At 33.9% G+C, this 20,448-nt stretch overlaps 1 protein-coding gene across 1 annotated transcript in view; it reads left to right on the top strand.

The window, feature by feature from the left end:
* Window positions 1–14,670, top strand: part of ADAMTS20 (ADAM metallopeptidase with thrombospondin type 1 motif, 20) — a gene marked incomplete at its 5' end in the record, with an annotated part of 169,537 nt that extends 154,867 nt beyond the window's left edge. The window contains 2 exons of the mRNA XM_005881718.2: window positions 11,055–11,159; window positions 13,347–14,670. Of these exons, the coding sequence (XP_005881780.1) occupies window positions 11,055–11,159; window positions 13,347–13,436 (195 nt within the window). The remainder of the gene's footprint in view (window positions 1–11,054; window positions 11,160–13,346) is intronic.
* Between the last annotated feature and the right edge of the window lie 5,778 nt (window positions 14,671–20,448).

Below are 20,448 nucleotides of genomic sequence, written 5' to 3'. Positions count from 1 at the left end.
TGGGCCTGCCCTCTGCCACCCGGGAGTGGGCCTAAGCCAGCAGGTCGTTATCTCACTAGGGGTCCCTGACTGTGAGAGGGCACAAGGGGGGCTGGGGGATACCCCCCCCCCCCACCAGTGCACAAATTTTTGTGCACCGGGCCTCTAGTATGTTTATAACTGTCATAATTTCCTGATATATTTTCCCTTTGTCACAAAATGTTCCTCTTTAACTGCAGTAACTTTGTTTTAAAATATAATTTATCTGATATTAGAATGGCCACTCAGCTTGATTATAGTACATGGTATATATGTTTTCATCCCATTTAGTTTTAACCTATTTATATCTATCTTTGGGTATAATCTATTTATATCTTTGTCTCCTATAGAGAGCACTTTCTTGGATCTCTGCCTTTCGATTGCATTGTTCAGTGTAATTGTTGATATGTCTGAATTTATACTTGCCATTTTAATGTCTGTTTTCTTTGCTCCTTCTTGATCATTTCTTTTTTATTCAGTGAATGTTCTCTAGTGTAACATTTTTATTTCCTTAATAATTTTCATTATTTTAAATTTATATCTTAACAGTTGCTCAAGGGCTAACAATATGCCTCTTAGAATCTACTTCAGATTTATACTATTTAATTTCAGTGAAATATAAAAACATTAGTCCTCTATATGCTCTATTTCTTCTTCATTTTGTGTGTTATGTTTGTTAAACATATACATTCTACATATGTAACAAATCGAATACATTTTTATAATATTACTCTTATGTTTTTAGAGAATGTAAGAGAAGTAATGAAAAAATTACATATCCATAGTTTTTTTTAAATGAATCTTTTAACACTTCTGATTCCCTTCATTTCTTCCTATAGATTTGATATCAGCTGGTGTCATTTTATTACTCTAAAACAACTTTGTTTCCACCTGCCTCATTTGTGCCATTATGATCAAATATATTATAGGATAATAACATAATTATGTATGGATTGGTTTATAATTACTTTTAAGCCAGTTAAGAGAAAAAAAGAAATATGCAATTATAGTGTCTTTTATAATTTCCCAGTACTCTTTGGTTGTTTTGTGTTGATTTATATAAATGCCTGGTGTCACTTGATTACAACCTAAAAAATTTTCTTTACTATGTCTTGTAAGACATGTCTACTAGTAACAAACCTCACTTTTGTTTAAATGCCTTTATTCTTGAAAGATTGATTTTTTGTTATAAAATTCGTGATTTATTGTTTTATTTCTCAGCATTTTAAATATGTCATTCACTGTCCTTGGGCTTCTAGATAAACAATAGTTGGCAATTATCTTTTTTGGGTTCCATGTATGTGGTCAGTTTTCTCTTGATGCTTTCAGATTTTCTCTTTTTACTGTGACATATTTGGATGTGGATCTCTTTGTGTCTACCCAACTTGGAGTCTATTGAGCTTCTTGGATGTGTAGACTAATGCATTTCATCAAATTTGGAAAGTTGTTAGCCATTATTTCTTCAAATATATTCTTTCCTCCCTTTTCTCCTCTCCTGTTGGCACTCCTATTATGCATATGTTGGTGCACTTAATGGTATCCCCTTTTCTCTGAGCCCGTTTATTTTTCTTGATTTGTTTTTTCTCTCAGTTCTTGATATTATATCATCATTATTGATATTTTTTTTCAAGTATACTGATTCTTTATTCTGCCAACTCCAATCTATTGTTGGAGCCATTCCAGTGAAATTTTTATTTTGGTTATTGTACTTTTTAACTCCAGAACTGTCCTCCAGCTCTTTTTATAATTTGTATCTCTTCACTGATATTTTCTATTTGATGAGACACTACCATACCCTCCTTTACTTTTTTAAACATGTTTTCTATAGTTCTTTGAACATATTTATATTAGCTGCTTCGAAGTCTTTATCTGTCTGACATCTGAAGCCTCTCAAAGTTTGTTTCTGTTGCCTTTTTGCCCTGTATGTGAGTCATACTTTTCAGTTTGTTTGTTGAAAACTGGGCATTTTAGGTAGTATCCATAGTTGCTAAAATATATTAAGTCTCCCCTCTCCTCTAGGACTTAATTTTGTTTGCTTGCTTATTTGTTTAGTTCTTTGGCTGGACTCTCTCAGTGACATCTATTTCCTGTGCAGTCTTTGTTATTGCTTCTCGGAGGGTGCAGCTCTGAACATGTACACAGTCATCATGATTCTCCTGGAATGACAGTTTTTGTGTGTGTTTTTTAAGCTGGGCTCTTTGTCCCTTTTTCTGGCTCCTCTTTAATTTTGTAGTTTGTCTGCCTCTATGGATATCACACTCAGCTCTTAGCCTCCACTAACTGCTAGCTGATTGATCTATACTAACCCTACTCCATGGGTTGATCCAATTCAAGCTCTGTGGCCAGAGTAGTCTTATAGGTCAATCTTTAAGGTCAGGTCCGACCTCAAGATGAGCCCATCTTAGCTGTCCCATTCCCTGTTTCTCTCTGTTAAAATTTAATTGATCTAACACTTTGCTTATTGCTCCACTAAGCTACCACCATCCTCCTAAATGTGCACCACTAAAATTGTGTTTACAATAGCATCTTAGGCTTGAAATCCACATGCTCTGTCCCAAATAAGCTCAGTCCACTTAGAAAAAATCAGTGGGGCTTTTTGTTCTTACAACTTGATTCTCTCCCAAGGAAGAAGTCTTGGACCAATTCTGTGTATCTGGCCCACTTCTCAGAGTTAACATCCCCACTCTATAAGCAGGCTACTAGGTCACAGTAACTCCTATATTCTTAGCTTGTCCTCAGCATGGAACCACTTCCCTAACAGTTAATTCCCTAACAGTTACTTGAGTGGGGATGACTCAGGCCTTGTGCTTTTGGCCTGCCCTGCCTGGGGTAGCTTTTCTGTACTGAGTGTAAGGACTGAGTGACAGAAGGGAGCTCAGACTCTCAGCCACTCTTTCCTATACTATATCTTCTGTAGCACAGAGTTGGATGATATGGGAAGTGCTGGTGGCTTGCTTTCTCAGGGTGAAAATGCACTTCTAATAGGAATCTGGGGGAAACAAAATCCTGTGTTCTTCGCTGCACCCATCAAGGGTATAACTCTCACCTTGTTGAGGTAGGGGGAGGAGAGGACGGGTCATTGTTCAAATATCACAGAGCCTCTCTGTTCTTACCTAGAGTTCATAGATTTTTTTTTGGCATAAATATTTCTCTATTATATAACCTTAGGACAATTTCCAGAGACTTTAAATGGTTATTGTATCTTATAATTTTTATCATCTCTGGTTATTTAACTGGCTATCTTTTTAAAGATAGCTAACTTTGCAGAGGAATCTCATTTAATCTTTGAGGCTAGTTAGCCATACTCACATCCATTTTTCTCCTTCCCTACTTCAGTCATACTGGTCTTCCGCCCAGCTGGAGACTCCCTGATCTACATCTTCTATTCAGTTCTTTTCCCAGGACTGTCCTTTCCCTTTGAACTCCCCTTTCTGAAGTCTGATACTGTGTCCTTTGGACACCTGTTCTAAAGTCAAGGAGGGTAATATAAAACATCTAGAATTCTAAACAACCTTTTCCCTCACATATGGATTTTTAAAAATAACACTTCCATTGTGACCCTCTTAAATGGAGAGTATTCATTCTCCAATGAGCAACACATGTCAAGACTGGTCAACTTTATCCAACATCTCATCCTCTTTCTAATGCATGCCCTTTGGTCATTTACTTGATGTAATTAGAAAGAAGTCAATTGAGAATGCCACCTAGAGATGTGGGGAGTCTTCTACAAGATCTCACAGATGCCACCAAGTTCTGGGACTCTGGTTTTTGCATTACACGTTGCATTGAGTAAGGTCTGGTCAATGAGACAATGCAATTCACAGGAGACTGATATACAAGTAAATCATATAACTGTCAAGTGGAATCAAAACTCCTTTTATCTCATTAGTGAACTTTCCTTATAGGAAATAAGAGAAAACTAATTATTATCAACAATATTTCTCAATGAGCATGGAATCTGAATAAGAGGTATTAGCACAATCAGGTTTTAAAATAAGACAGCAATGCCCATTAATTTCTAATGCTATTTTTTCCAACTTTCATGTAACTTCATTTCCCCCCCTACAATATCTTGAGAAAGTTATATAGTTGTAAACTACGTAATCCTAGTTTATAGTTGGAGAAACACAACACTCATGTTAACAACCTGTCCAATGTTGTTGAGAAAGTCAGAGGCAGAACCAGTACAATAAAATACTCTGTGCTCATCAAGGTCAGATGCTTCCCTCACATAGTTCTCTAGCCATTTGTGGAATACAAAACTCAGTTTCAAAATTAGACATTATTGGGCAAAGATATAAGCTGCCAAAAGGAGCTATACTCATTCAGTCTTTATTCAACTGCCTGAGGTTACTGTTACAAAAAATACACACTGCCCTACATTCTTAGAGATGTTCTGTCAAATATATAAACCAGATTCTGTGTTGAGTTACACAGCATTTGCATGGATACTCTCCAGATGTTTGATGTCACAGAAAGAAGTTATTCTGTTTGGGATTCATCAAAACCACATCCTTTGTGTTTGCATATGACAGGGTACCCCAGGACATGAATGCTAAAAAGAGAAGGGACACATATGGCACTCTTTAGGGAAAATAAACTTTGCCACATTGCAATATAAGATGAAGTTTAAGGAGTGTGGTGTGACATTAGAATACATATATCAAAAGCAAAATAAAGTGGTACTTTTTACAGAACCACAAAACTTTTAAAAAGTGTATCTTTTTAGCTGTTTTGTAATTAATATTGATTACATAAGAGCAAGAGAACCATATTCAGCCAATGCCGGTGGATCATGGCCAGCATTCATTTTGAGTATTCAGAACCCATTGTAAAGTATTTTGAACCTGTATTCTTTATTATCAGAGTGTAGATTTAACCTTTTAATTATATTATTTAGATCTCCTTTCTCATTCTTTTTGCCTACTTGATCTGTTTTGTTACTAAAAGTGACATATTAAAATTTCCCATTATTAGGTTGTTTTTATGGCCTTTGTGAATCTCTTTGCTTTAAGTGTCTATCACATAGTGTGTAGTTGGGTTTTGTTTGCAATCCAATTGGAAAATATTTTTCTTTAAATAGATGTCATATCCATTCGCATTAAATACATTTTTAATAATGTGCAATAAAATTTCCTTTTTGGTATACAGTTTTAACATACTAGTATGTACAGATTCATGTTACCATCACCATAATCACAATAAAGAACAGTTCCATCCCACCTTATTCCTGGTAAACTCTGTTGCTATAGTTTTCCCTTTTCTAAAATGTCACACAAATGTCATAGAAATAGAATCATACAGTATGTAACTTTTTGGGATTGGTATCCTTCACTCAACATAATGTCTTTGATATCCATGTGTGTTGTTGCATGTTATCAATAATTTGTTCCTCTTTAATTGCTGAGAACTATTCCATCATATGGACATTGTATAGTTGTCCCACAGTTTGTCCACTCATCCATTGGAAGAAAATGGGTTAACAGTTTTGGAGATTATGAATACACCTGATATGCACATTGTTTACAGGTTTTTGAACATACATTTTTATTTCTCTAGGGTACAAACCTATGAGTAGGATTGTAGGGTTATATGGTATGTGTATGTTTAACTTTAAAGTAAATTGCAACACTTTTATAGAGTAGCTGTACCATTTTGTATTCCCAGCAGCAAAGATTAAAGTGCCTGTTGCTTTGCTTCCTTGTCAGCACTTAGTATTGCCAAGTTTTTTGTTTCCCCATCTTCAGTGGTATCTCCTTGTGGTTTTAATTTGCATTTCTTTGATAACTAATGGTGTTAAGCATATTTTTTGTGTTTTTTTGCCATCTTTATATCCTCCTTGGTGAAGTGTGTGTTCATGTCTTTTGTTCATTTAAAAAAATCAGATTGCTTAGTTTTGAGAGGTTTTTATAATTCATGATACAAGTCTTTTGTTGGATATGACATTTGCAAATATTTTCTCTTAATCTGAGCCTTATATTTTCTTTAAGTGTCTTTCAAAGAAGAAAATTTAAATTTTAATAAAGTCAAATTTATATTTTCTTTATTGGTTATGTATTTAGGATCATATTTAAGAACTCTTTGATTAACTCAAAGTTACAGAGATTTTTTTTCTATATTTTGTTTTACATTTAGACCTGTGATTGATTTTGAAGTCTGAGTGGGCTTTTGAATATAGACATCCAATTGTCCTAACACCATTTGTTGAAAATACAATTAATTGTCTTTCCACCTTTGTCAAATATCAGTTGAAATATTTATAAGTATCTATTTCTGGACTCTCTATTATCTTACATTGATCTACATCTCTCTCTTCTCATTAACACAGCACTGTCTTGGTTATAATACCTTTATAATGAGCATTAAAATAAGGCAGTGTGGGTCCTTCAACTTTATTCTTTTTAAAAATTTGTGTAACTTTTAGTTTTTGTCATTCCTTATAAAGTTTTAAAATCAATTATTTATGCTTTAGCTGGTTTGGCTTAGTGGATAGAGCGTCAGCCTGCGGACTGAAGGGTCCCGGGTTCCATTCCAGTCAAGAGCATGTGCCTGGGCTGTGGGCTTGATCCCCAGTAGGGGGAGTGCAGGAGGCAGCTAGTCAATGATTGTCTCTCATTATTGATGTTTCCATCTCTATCTTCCTCTCTGAAATCAATTCGATATTTTTACAAATCAATTTACTTTACATGTATAGGTCTAGATCCCATTTGCAATAAAATACATACACATTTTAAAATTGTAAAACAATGATGTAATGAGCACACATGGACCAACACATCAAAGAAGTGAAACAAAGTAAAACTTGCATCTACCTGTATATTTCTCCTCTAGCTTATATCCGTAACTACTTTTTTCTTTGGTGGAGCCAATTACTCAAAGGCAAATATTTCACATTCTTAAATTCCTGGTTCTTTTGAATTGGCTATCAGAATTCTACTTCTTTAATATTTTTTTTATTTTGTACATTCAGTTGATGCACAATATTATAGTAATTTCAGGTGTACAACATAGCCATTAGATGTTCATATAACTTACATTGTGATCATCGATAAGTCCAATTCTCATCTGACACCATACCTAGCATTTACAATTTTACTATTTCCTATGCTGTACTTTACATCCTTATTACTCTTTTTATAACTGGCAACCACTAGTTTGTTCTGTTTCTATGAGTTTGTTTATTTTGTTTCTTTGATTCCACATATAAGTGAAATAATATGGCATTTGTCTTTCTCTGACTTACTCTACTTGTTCCTCTCGGTCCATCCACACTGTCGCAAATGACAAGATTTCCTTCTTTTTATGGCTGAGTAATATTCCATTCTACATATGTACCAACTCTTTTTTATCCATTCATCTATCAATGAACACTTAGGTTACGGCCATATCCTGACTATTGTAAATAATGCTGCAGTGAACAAAGGGGTACATATATATTTTTGAGTTAGTGTTTTGGATTTCTTCAGATAAATACCCAGAGTGGAATTGCTGGGTCATATGGTAGTTCTAGTTTTAACTTTTTGAGGAAACTCTATACTGTTTTTCTCAAAGGCTGCATCAATTTATAATTCCAATAGTACACAAGAATTCCCTTTTCTCCACATCCTCACCAACACTTGTTTGAGTTATTGATGATAGCCATTCTGACAGGTGTGGGCGATATCTAAATGTGGTTTTAAGTTGCATTTCTCTGATGATTAGTGACACTGAGCATCTTTTCATATGTGTATTGGCCTTCTGTATGTCCACTTTGGATAAATGTCTATTCAGTTCTTCTGCCCGTTTTTGTTGTTAAGTTGTACGAGTTCCTTGTTTATTTTGGATATTAACCCCTTGTCAGATGTATCATTGATGAATATCTCCCCCCATTCAGAAGATTGTCTTTTTGTTTTGTTATTGGTTTCCTTCACTATGCAAAACATTTTAGTTTGATGTAGTCCCATCTGTTTATTTTTTTCTTTTGTTTCCCTTGCCCAAGGAGACATATCCTAAGAGATATTGCTAAGAACAATGTCAAAGAATTTACTGCCTATGTTTTCTTTTAGGAGTTTTATGGTTTCAGGTCTTAACATTTAATTCTGTTATTTTAGTTTATACTTGTATATGGGGTAAGGAAATGATCCAGTTTCATTCATTTGCATTTATCTGTCTAGTTTTCCCAATACCATCTATTAAAGAAACTGCCTTTATCTCATTGTATACTTTTGCCCCCTTTGTCATAGATTAGTTGACCATATAGGTATGGGTTTATTTCTGGGCTCTCTGTTCTGATCCATTGATATATGTATCATGCTGTTTGATTACTATATCCTTGGAGTATAGTTTGATTTCAGGTAGCATGATACCTCCCCAAATTTGTTCTTCTTTATCAAGATTGCTGTGGTTCCATATAAATGTTAGGTTTATTTGTTCTAGTTCTGTGAAAAAGGTGTCATTGGTATTTGGTAGGGATTGCATTGAATCTGTAGATTCCTTTTAGTAGTATGAACATTCTAACAATGGTAAGAATTTTACTTCTTATAGTGACCTCCTCTAAAAAAATGTTGAGTAGAAGAGGAGGTAAACTTATACTACTTTTAAAAAACAATTTTTATGCAGTTCCTATGTTGAACTAATTTTTCAAGTTAAAAACTAGGTTTGAGGAGGTTTACATCTTAATCTTAAATGAAGTATTTGGAATGGAAGTTACTACTTAATGATTTTATTCCTTCACTTATTACTTCTGAAGTCCCATAGGAATGTACCAGTATCCTTCTCATGGCACTTACAATTTTCTACATTGCATTACATTTACTTATACTCATATTGCATTACATTTATTTATACTCATATGCTATTTCACTTATTTATGTTTCTCCAGTTTTATTGAAATATAATTGTCATGTGACATTTTAAGGCATACAGCATAATGATTTGATTACTTATATATTGTAAAATGATTTCTACATTTCATCAACATTTATCACCTCACATAGATACAAAATCTTTTTTCTTGTGATGAGAACTTTTAAGATCTATTCTCTTAGCAACTTTCAAATATACAATACAGCATTGTTAACTATATTTATTATAGTGATCATTACATCATCAGAATGTATTTTTTTTAAACTGGAAGTTTGTTTCTTTTGACCACCCTTGTCCATTTCCCCACCAATGTTTTTCACTCATCAGATTTATAATGAGATCTGTCTCCCCCAGTACTTGACACCAGGTTGGCCACTCCACTTTGACTGAGTGAAATGTATTTTCACCTCTAGCAATATCATCCCAAATTTTAGATGAATTGCTTTACCATTTTTTTCAGATTGTGTTATATTGCTTTTTAACAAGGACATCAGTAAATTTTATGAAAATTAGTCCAGAGAAATGGAAAAACAGGTTGTAATTTCATTTACACAATCAGTTGGGTCTAGAAATAGCTAAGTCGCCTGTCAGCTGTTTTCCTTTCACTTCCAGTGTCTACATATTTGAATGCTTCCAAGCAACCTTGAGCAGGGAGCTAAAGAATAAATAGAAGAATATAATATTTGGTTTTGAAAATATCGCATGGCCCAACCAGGACACTCAATAAGTGGCTGGTGATAGGAAACCTACCTCACAGAATATATTTCCATTTTTAAGAAATGTTATTTGGTGAGAAGCCTATTTATTAACATTGGGTGGAGGTATACAGTGCAAAATTATATCTGATTGACTAAATGATAGAATGTATCCTTAGAATTCTTATTCAAGTATTTGCCAATTTAATGTGTCTAGTATTATTGTCACTCATTATGAGCATGAAGATTTTAGATGTATATATCTTTACTTTTTGAATTAATCAATCAAAAGCACTTACTGAGTATCAATGTAGTTCCACTTCTGGGCTCTGAGAATACAGCAATGAAGCAAACATACAGGTCATATTCTACATTTCATAACCAAATGATACATGTAATAAGTTTTCTTTGGAAATTATTAAATCAAATAATTTCTGTTATGGAGAAAATTCTCCATGTTATCATTGTATTAAAATGTATTTGAATCTCTAATTTGGTTTTTAAATAAGATTGCTCAGAAAACTAAATCAATAAAGTAATTTATATGTATTTGTTTTTTAGCAATAGTATTAATTCATATTATACATATATTTAAAATGCATTTAGCCTTTCATTCACATAATATAACCCCCAGTGTTTTATTAGTCTTGCTCAAGATTCATGATTCTTATCCACGGGATATTGTGATGTGATCCCAGAATGTCTTAATATCTGTAAGTTTATTGAACATTGGCAGCAGATGTAATTAGCGTTAAGTACTACTTTTCAGTGTATAATTCTGTACTGCAAGACAAATTTTATGCATTTTCTCAGTTAAAGTTTAAATATTAATGGAGATAGTCTGAAATATTTTGACTTCATTGGTTCTGTTTCTTGAAAAGAATTAAATCATACAGCCACTAGGGGGCTCACACACCACATGTGTAAATCGTGTGGCATCACCTCCAGATACACTTGGGGTACTTACAAAGGACGTAATAGCTGGGACAATAACACCACATTCAGTTGTTTTGTGTGGTGGGTTAGGGCCTAATATTCTTAACACCAAAGGCACAGTAACAGAAAATCCATCAAACCAGGTGTAACTTATCGGGGAAGTTAGCAACTAGAGGTCAGAAACTGCACCTGGAGAAATGTTCAAGTCTGGTGCCAGTCCCACCGTCAGGACTGGCCTGTTGCTACAGGAACACTGGCTCTATCTGTCATGTCTTAGAGTCCGAGGGGTGGATGGATTTACTTGTGCACAAACAACATTGTGTGGTATTAATTCACTTGTCTCTCGTATGAGAAGATTTGTAATCAATTTAAATTTGTTTTTTAGATGGTTCATTTTCTTTAGAGCAAGGTTGTGTTAATATTCTTTCATTTTATAAAGGAAAACCCTTAGGAAGCCATTTGAGTCCTTTCTTATATAATTCACATTCAGGTGTTTCCAATCAAGAGCATTCTTGAATATCTGATAATGTCCATCTATTTTTATTTTTTGTTTACATCCAGGGGCGGTTCAGCATTAACTTGGCAGGAACTGGGATGAAGATATCCAGCACTGCCAAGTGGCTGGCTCAGGGCAGTTACGCCTCTGTCGTCATCCACAGATCACAAGTAAGTCCTGCTGGGCCGGGAGGCCTTTCTGAAATACATCTATGCGGTGAACTTGCATGAAAGGGCCTCTACCTCAATGTAGAGTTACTAGTATATGAGGTTGGTGACTGCATTATTGCATATAATGGAATATAACATTAATTTATGAAATTATGGAATAGGGTTCATTTTTATTTATGTACATAAGTAGGTTTTATGTAAACATATAAATTCTTGTACAGGCTACAGATATCTGAGCATGAAATAATAATATCAGGGCATATAGATTTTATCCAGCTCAAGTTTAGGGCTAATGACTTGAAAGGCAGGTACTTCAGAAAGAGGTAGTGCTTTTAACTTTAATGGTTTGTAGGTTTTAATATTTCAAAGTGAGATGTAAGTTTTTGGTTTATTTATCTCACTGCTTTGATTTAGTGATGGGATGGTGCTACAGCCATTTGTCATTTAACAAAATAACCTCTATAGTGCTTTCTTTAAATCTATTTTTATGGTTTTATACATATTTTCCTCTATATAGAAAACAATGTTATTTGTGTTCACCTCTAACACATACAGCATGGGCCAAAAGTAGAATTACAGTTGTTTGGATGAAAAATAATACAAAAATAAACTGTTTCATGTACCCACAACTGTACACCTACTTTTGCCCCACCCTGTACATTCTCTAAAATAGAACCCATTTAATTTTGCTGCTGGTATGATGTACTAGCACATACACTTTAGGAGGTGGCTTCTATTAGAGTTACCATGTCTTAGCATGACTCTCTACATAGTAAACTAACATCTACATTATAACTGTTCCTACCTGTATTGTACATAAATTAACACCACCAATAGCCCCTGCCCACTGTTTTGATTGCTTTCTTTTGATAAGAATGAGTTCTTTTATGCTCCTACTTTTATGAATATTTATAAAGAAAATTCAATTTTTTGATACTATAGGGTTTAAACATTCTATTTCTGAAGACTGAAATTGTTTTAATTAATAAAGAATTAAATTTTTGTTTTGCATATTGGTAAGCAGTAGGCTTTTAAAACATATTTAAATTGAAGAGCTATTTGCATTTGGCATATTTAGGTCTAATCCATTTTGGTACAAGAATGGGAATAAGTTAATTAAAATATATTCTGAGCAATCGAGCTCAATGAAATATTCTGACCTTATTTATCCATCTTTTAAATATTTTTTGGTTAAACGTGAAGACTGAACTCTGGCTGACATCACCAATAGATATGAATATCTCATACAGTCATTCCTTTTGCTTCTATTTAATTCTATTCTAAAGATTAATTAACTGAGAATGTCTACTTTCATCAAAATGTTACACATGAAGGTCTTTCCTGAAATCTGATGTGAAACTGAAACCCAAATATACTTATGGGAATGCAAACACAATAGATTTAACCAAGGTTAGGTTTTTACTTAATCTGCGATAGGAACATATGTAAATTAGAATTTTTACTGCCATTCCCTTCTTTTCTGCTTACTCAGATTCTTGAGAGTTAAAAAATCTTCTGAAACAAAAGTCAATTTCGAAAACCCCTGATCTCTAAACATCCATTCCAAAATGTTCCAGGAAACCTCCTTCTTTTGGTTAAAAGAAAAACCACAAAAATAACAAAATAACTTTACCTTTACCTTTCCAAAAATTGCAGTTTAAACTATTTTTGCCTCATCCAATCAAAATGTTTTCCGTTTTTTGACTTTTGGACTTAAAGATGGAAGGCAGTCTAGAAATAACATGTGTCTTTGTCCTGACCATGCCTTTCACCCACCTCTGACCATCATTCCTCTGTGAATGGCTTTGCTTTACTAAAAAGGAAAAAAAAAAGTTCTAATTACTGCTTTCAGTCCAATTTTCCCCCACCCCCTTCTATACTTTTCTTCAGGCTGTATTTCTCCAAATAACTTTTATTTAGTCGATGAAAATCTTAAACTCACTAAAGCAAATAGATGCCTGGATGGAAAATATGTGGATTGAGATGAATCATCTAAATTATAGTGTGGTATATAATAATCAAGAAGCTAATATGCATCTCAGGTGGGTTATCTCATTGCCCTAACCACCAATCCTGACATGGCATTTACCTCAAGTGTGATTGTCACAGGAAACCTTGGCTAATTGGCTTTTTCTGTCTTGTGCATGTATTAGATTCTCCTGTATTTCTGCCTCTTCCTATTTTCAGGATGGAACCAAAGTCTACGGCAGATGTGGAGGGTTTTGTGGAAAGTGTGTTCCTCACCTGATGACTGGCCTCCCAATTCAAGTGATCTGAGCATTCAGAAGTGAGAAGTGTGTCCCAAAGAGGAGATAGTCTTTGAACCTGCAAATAACCGGTGCTCATGTCTTTCATCTTCCCTTCCTGAGATTTCCGTGTCCAAAAGGTCTGTGACTTTGTTTAGGGTGCTCACCAGGGAGTCAAATCCCCACTTAATTTTTTCAAGGCCTTCAACTTAATAGGTATATAACTCTAATCAGGATATTTTTTTAAAAAGTACTTATTTATGGTGGAATATACAAGGATGTCTGGATGAATTATACCAAGATAATATTGCAGTTAACAGCTTGGACTCAACCACAGTTAAACCTATAAACATACATGTAAACCTCTACTCAGTATTCTACTGTACAATGAAATGTTTGCTCTACTTGTTAAGTGGAAAATGAACTTATTTAAAACTACCATAAACATTATTTCATGTCAGGTGAATAGTAGTAAATCAATAGTTACTTTGAAAAAGTACATAGCCATTATACTTACTGATACAGCATAGATACCTTGTTTTATATTCCTTTAATTGTGAATGATGGTGCTTCAAATTTTAAAAATCCTAAAAATGTGTGCTTGGGTTAAATACTAAATAACTTTTGTGGGTATAATACAAAAGAAGGTATAATATAGTAGAATTTTAAAACACCTACCTCTAATTTAATGTGTACGCTCTCTATGTCTTTATAACTCTCACGTGTATATATCTACTCTTAAAAATCTATTTTCTCAAAGTTTATACTGTATTTTATTAATCAAATACAGAAGTGAGAATTATTGAAATTTTGAAGATTCAATAAACAAAATTATTTTTACATGTGCAAAATTTTTATTAGAGATGTTCATGTTAAGAGATGTTCATGTTATTTTATACCTAAGATTTCTCAAAGCCAGAACATAAAAGATAGTAAAAATTAACTATCCTTGGACAAATTCTCAGGTATTAAATTTTTTTCAGGTGGATAATTGTGTATTATATAATAATGTGGTTTTAAACTAATCATAGACAAATAATATTTTTATATGGAAACCTACTCTGTAAAACAAAACTGAATCTACTAACAGAATTTTATCAGTTAATAATAGATTAATTTTACCCACAAAGTTTTCCCCCCAAACATTTATTAGAGGTATATTGTACCATATAAGGTACTAAAGCAATTTTGTGCCAATGTGGCTAAACATTTAGGGATCTCTGTATCAGAAATAAAGTATTTTGCACTATGTGCCTTAAATCAGTTACAAACATTAATATGAAATGTGTAACATTTGCTATAAATGTTTTCATTCATAATTAAAATCTTTAAATTTATAAACATTTAAATAATAAAAATATTTGTTATACATTAACACCATGTTTTCATTTTCCTTTAAGAATCTTTCACTAAAAATGTCTGTGAATCTAAAATTACTTCATAAATTCTAAGGAATTTTTAATTGAAATTATTGCAGTTGGGATGGAAACAGCTGTTCACCCTTCTGATGGCAAAAGGAACACGGGCAGGAGGCTGACAGAAACTTGCAATACCTTTAAAAGCTTCAATTCATACAAGGGTTACCACTGTATTTATATATAATGGGGCAAGAAAGTACTATATATATTACATATAGTTCTTTGCCCCAGGGATGGAGAGATATTACATATATATATATACACACACACACACATATATATATATATATATATATCCTTAACCTATCACAATATATGTCAAGTGTTACAAACTCCGAATATATTTTCATATAAATTTTTGCTTATCAAGTGTCTTTTAAAATTTCTTTCCCTCTTTATTCTTTCTTATAGATCTGAGTTTCTATTATTTCTTATAGTGTGAGTTGGCTGGCACAAATCCAGCTTTCATTTATCAAAATGTCCATAATTCACCTTCACATTTTTAAACTTTACCTATAAATGTTGACATAATTTAAAGCTTACAAAAAATTGCAAGAATAGTACAAATAGCTACCATATGTCTTTTAGCTGGAATCACGAATTTAACATTTTGTCACATTTGCTACATCATTCTCTTTTTTTTATATGTGTACTTGAGGCCCAATGCATGAATTCGTGCACGTGTGGGGTCTCTCGGGGGGCCTGCGGGGATCGGGCCGAAACCCACAGTCCAACATTGCCTGCAGCTTCTACCTGCCGCTCCCGGACATCCCAGCCCCACTGTGCCTGCTGTGGGCTCATGCCAAATCAGTCCAGATTGGGAGAGGCTCGTACTGCAGCAGCGCTCCCCAGCCATGAGCCCTGCGTCTGGTGCCCTCACGAGGGGAGTGGCCTGTGGGATTGGGCCGAAACCGGCTCTCTGACATCCCCTGAGGGTTCCCAGATTGTGAGAGGGCACAGGCCAAGCAGAGAGACCCCACCAGTGCATGATTGGGGCAGGAAAGGGACCACAGGAGGGCTCCAGGGTGTGATTGGCCCATCTTGCTCAGTCCCGATCTGCTGGACCCCAGCAGCAAGCTAACCTACCAGTCAGAGCATCTGCCCCCTGGTGGTCAGTACACATCATAGCGAGTGGTTGAGCAACCTTAGCATATCATTAGCATATTATGCTTTGATTGGCTGAACAGTCAACTGGTCACTGGACGACCAGACACTTAGCATATTAGGCTTTTATTATGTAGGTTATTATATAGGATAGTGTACTTATACACAGACATATCTATCCACATATTTATTCTTAATTTGAGAGTTGTTGATTATAGCATGAACTTTTATTCCATAATACTTTAGTATGTACTTAAAAAAGATATTCTCTTGCATAACCATGGTATAATTATGAAATTCAGAAATTTCACCACTTAATTTCTAAACAGACTCAGTTTATTTCAGATAAGCGAGTGGTAGGAAAGATGGGGTGTCATGGTTAATTAGTTCTCCTCTTATATACTATTCTTTCTCAACCTTATATTATTCTACACTATAAATGCTTGACTTTCTCTCAAGTAATAGCTCGTTGTGACCTCCTCCATAAATATTTCCTGGACAATTCTGTTGGGAATATTTTATTTTAAATTCTTCATGTATTGTTTTCCTTTCTTACATCACTTATTGTTTTCTACCTGGTATGTAATTAGGATTTTGAACACCCATCTTACCTGCTCTCCAAGATGGTTATTTGAGTAAAAACTAGTACTTGCTTAGTTTCTATTTTATGCCACATACTGAGAGGCACTTTACATCATGACGTAATTTAATCTTTACAACAACCTTATGAAGCATCACCATTTTAAAGATCATCTATAATAATAAAAGCATAATACGCTAATTAGACCAGACATCCTTCCCAACGAAGCTGCAGCAGACGGGGGCTGAGGCCACCGCTGCGGTGGTGGGGGCCGAGCCCCTTGCATGAATTTCATGCATCGGGCCTCTAGTTTCATATAATGGCAGAAACTTTTTAGCACAGTGCACATCTGTGCAGACACAAAGCCTTACTTTTTACTCAATCATATTCTTCACTTAATGATGGAAACTATATTACTTTATTCTGAATCTTTCATGGCAACTATCAGAGTGTTGTCTACACAGTAGAGATTTAATATTTTATTATGAATAAATTAAAATACTCAGCAATTCACTTCCACAAGAAGATATATGAAAACATCTATATGAACTATAATTTAGAGATATTTGGTGGGATTGATGTTTTTAAAAAATGAAGAGCCATCCCAAGAATATGTTCAGGAAGATACAGGTATTCCTAGAGAGTTCAATCACGCCCCAGAGTAGGATTTGGGAGGCCAGACTAGAAGTAAACAACAGCCAACATGCATGCTTTTTTCAAGGAGTAAGTTTAGTAGGTCTACTTTATTTTTAAAAATTTTTATTAAATTTATTGGTGTGACATTGGTCAACATATTTTAAATTACTTTAAAAGACTTCACACCTACAAACATTGTTGTGAACACACTATAGAACATTTTTCAGTGAAAACTCATTCATAACTTAGTACAGCTTTGCTAAATATAAATGTTCTAAGTTGCCACAATCATTTAAAAAGAACAGAATTGATTTTTATTTATTCTTTGATGTCACACATCAGGATAGGATATATTCTGTGCTATGAAAATATAGCTATGACTCAATATATTTTGATTTGTAAACATTATTATTTTCAAACACAAATGACTCTTGTTCAATTTTTTTCTAATAATTCAGCTTGTGTTTTAGTTGCCAACTGTCTATTTAAATGTTTTGTTTAAAGGTAAATAAGAAGACCCAATTGTGCATTAGTTTTGTCATTTATTTTAAGATAACATGCTTATTTTTGTTACACCATACTTGCCACATTTTTTTTACCCCTCTAATGACTCATCTTTATTTGAAACAGGAAAATTTACTTAAAACTGACAACAGTGGCATCTGCTGGCCACTCTTAACTATTCCTCAGTAGGATAAAGAAAAAAATATTGAAAAATATTTTCTCTCCAATTGTCTGAAGCATTTGAGGAGTAACTGTTTGCAATGCAACAGGCAAGCAGTGTTTGTGTTTTCCGTATTAATGCTCTAACTGAAAGCATTAATATCTATATTTCCATGGCATCTCCATAGCTATATCTCTGGCATACAGACCTGCATGTGTTCTTTTCACCACTGCAACCTGGGAACATTCTTGACAATATAAAACCTTTCTCTGTCTCCAGGAGCAAATAGAAAAGTTGTTTTCGTGCCATAGTTTTGGAGGGATGATCTTTATGCTATAAATAGAGGAAGCTGGGATTGGGAGCAAGTGCTTGGGGATACCCAGCTTTCTAGACCAAGCGCTAATATTAAAGAGTGAAATATTACACTTTAGGCAGGTTTGTTTCCTCAGCTGTAAAATTCGAGATATGAACAAACTTCTAAGGTATTTTTCAGCTCTAAAAGTTTCTATGTATAATTTGTGTCTGGTGCATTATTTTGCAGTTACTATTTTTATAGAAATAAAGTTACTTAGTATTCAATCCGAGTAAAACAAAAACAAACAAACAAACAAACAAAAATACCCAGTTCTTGGAGGGGGTAGATCACCACTCTCCTCTTCAATTTTCCTATACAGAAAGAGTTCAGCTTACCCAACAAAGCAAATATATGCTCCTTTCATAGTTTAGTACCTGCTGTTTCAGAGTTAAGAAGACCCGAGTTTTTTACATGCTCTGACACTTTCTAGCTATGGAATCTCATAACAAAACACACAACCTGAACCTCAATATTGCAAATTGTTAAATAGATAGAAGGAAAATGTCCTGCTTACTTTCCCAAAATAAAAATTATGAGGTTAAATGAATGTAAATATGTTTTGTTTAGTAGAAAGTGCCCCATTTTAAATATAGAAAATAGCTTTGAAAGCAATGTAGGCAGTAGAAGGTAGGTTCTGGGGGGTCTAAATTCTAGCTCTTGCTTATGTAAGCTTTGTGACCTTAGGAAAAATCATTTAATCTTTCTGACAAGCAAACACTAAAGGATTTCTTCACCAACCACTAAAACAGTTGTACAAGAAACGTTAAAGGGTCTTCTTTATGCAGGAAATAAAAGGCCATACCAGAAATAAAATACAAGAAAGGAAAAATCTTGCAGGTAAAGGCAAGCATAGAATTAGCACAGTAAATAAGCAACTTAAAAAGCTAAGATGAAGGTTAAAAGACACAAGCAGCAAAATTAACTATAACTATAATAAATAGAGGATACACCCAAATTATATATAAAATGTGACTTTGAAAACACCAAGTGTGAAGGGAGAGTGAAAATATAGTGCTTTTATAATGTGTTTGAACTCAAACACCTACCACCTTAAAATAGACTGCAGTAGATATAGACGGATATATAGGAACCTCATGGCATTCACAAACCAAGAAAATACCAAAAAAATAAAAATAAATAAATAAAAAATCCCACAATAAATAAAGAGAAAAGAACCCAAATAAAATACTACAGAGAACCAGTAAACCAAAAGGAAAGAACTCAAGAGAAGAAGAAAAGAATAGAGAATATAAAAACAACTGAAAAACAACTAACAAAACATCAATAAATACATAACTAATAATTATTTTAAATATAAATGGACAAAATACTCCAAGCAAAAGACACAGGGTGGCTGAATGGATGAAAAAACAAGGCCCATCTATATGCTGCCTACAAGAGTCTCACTTCATTGAAAGACACACACACTGAAAGGAAAGGCATGGAAAAAGATACTCAAGCAAATAAATACAAAAAGAAATCTGGAGTAGCAATACTTGTAAAGAAAATATTGATGGAGATAAAGGGAAAATTTCAAACTATATTACAAAGCTATAATAATCCAAACAGTATGGTACCAGCACATAAACAGACATAGATCAATGGAACAGAATACAGAGTCCAGAAATAAACCCTCACTTATATAGTGAATTAATCTATGAAGAAATGACAGTGTCTTGGGAAAACTGAACAGGTACATGCAAAAACAAAAAACTGGACCATGCCCTTACACCATATACAAAAATAAACTCATTGAATTAAAGACTTAAATATAAGACCTGAAACTATAAAATGCATAGAAAAAAAAACCATAGGCCACAAACTCCTTGACATCACTCTTAATATTTTTAGATATGTCCCCTCAAACAAGGGAAACAAAAGCAAACTTAAACAAATGGGACTACATCAAACTAAAAATCGTTTGCCCAGGGAAGGATAACATTTATAAAACAAAAAGATAACCTAATAAATGGGAGGATATATTAGCAAATAATATATCTAATAAGGGTTAATATCCAAAATATAAGGAACTCATACAGCCAATATAAAAAAAAACAAACAATCTGATCAAAGGATGAGCAGGGGGCATGAAGATACATTTCTCCAAAGAGGATACACAGATGGCCAATAGATATATGAAAAGATGCTCAATGTCACTAAATATCAGAGAAATGCAAATCAAAATCACAATGAAATACTACTTCATACCAGTCAGAATGGCTATTATCAAAAGTCAATAAATAAGTGTTTCAAGAATGTGGAGGAAAGGGAACCCTCGTGCACTAT

This window comes from Myotis brandtii, unplaced genomic scaffold, assembly GCF_000412655.1.
Source record: "Myotis brandtii unplaced genomic scaffold, ASM41265v1 scaffold686, whole genome shotgun sequence".
NCBI lineage: Eukaryota > Metazoa > Chordata > Mammalia > Chiroptera > Vespertilionidae > Myotis > Myotis brandtii.
This window is presented reverse-complemented; position numbering and strand designations above follow the sequence as displayed.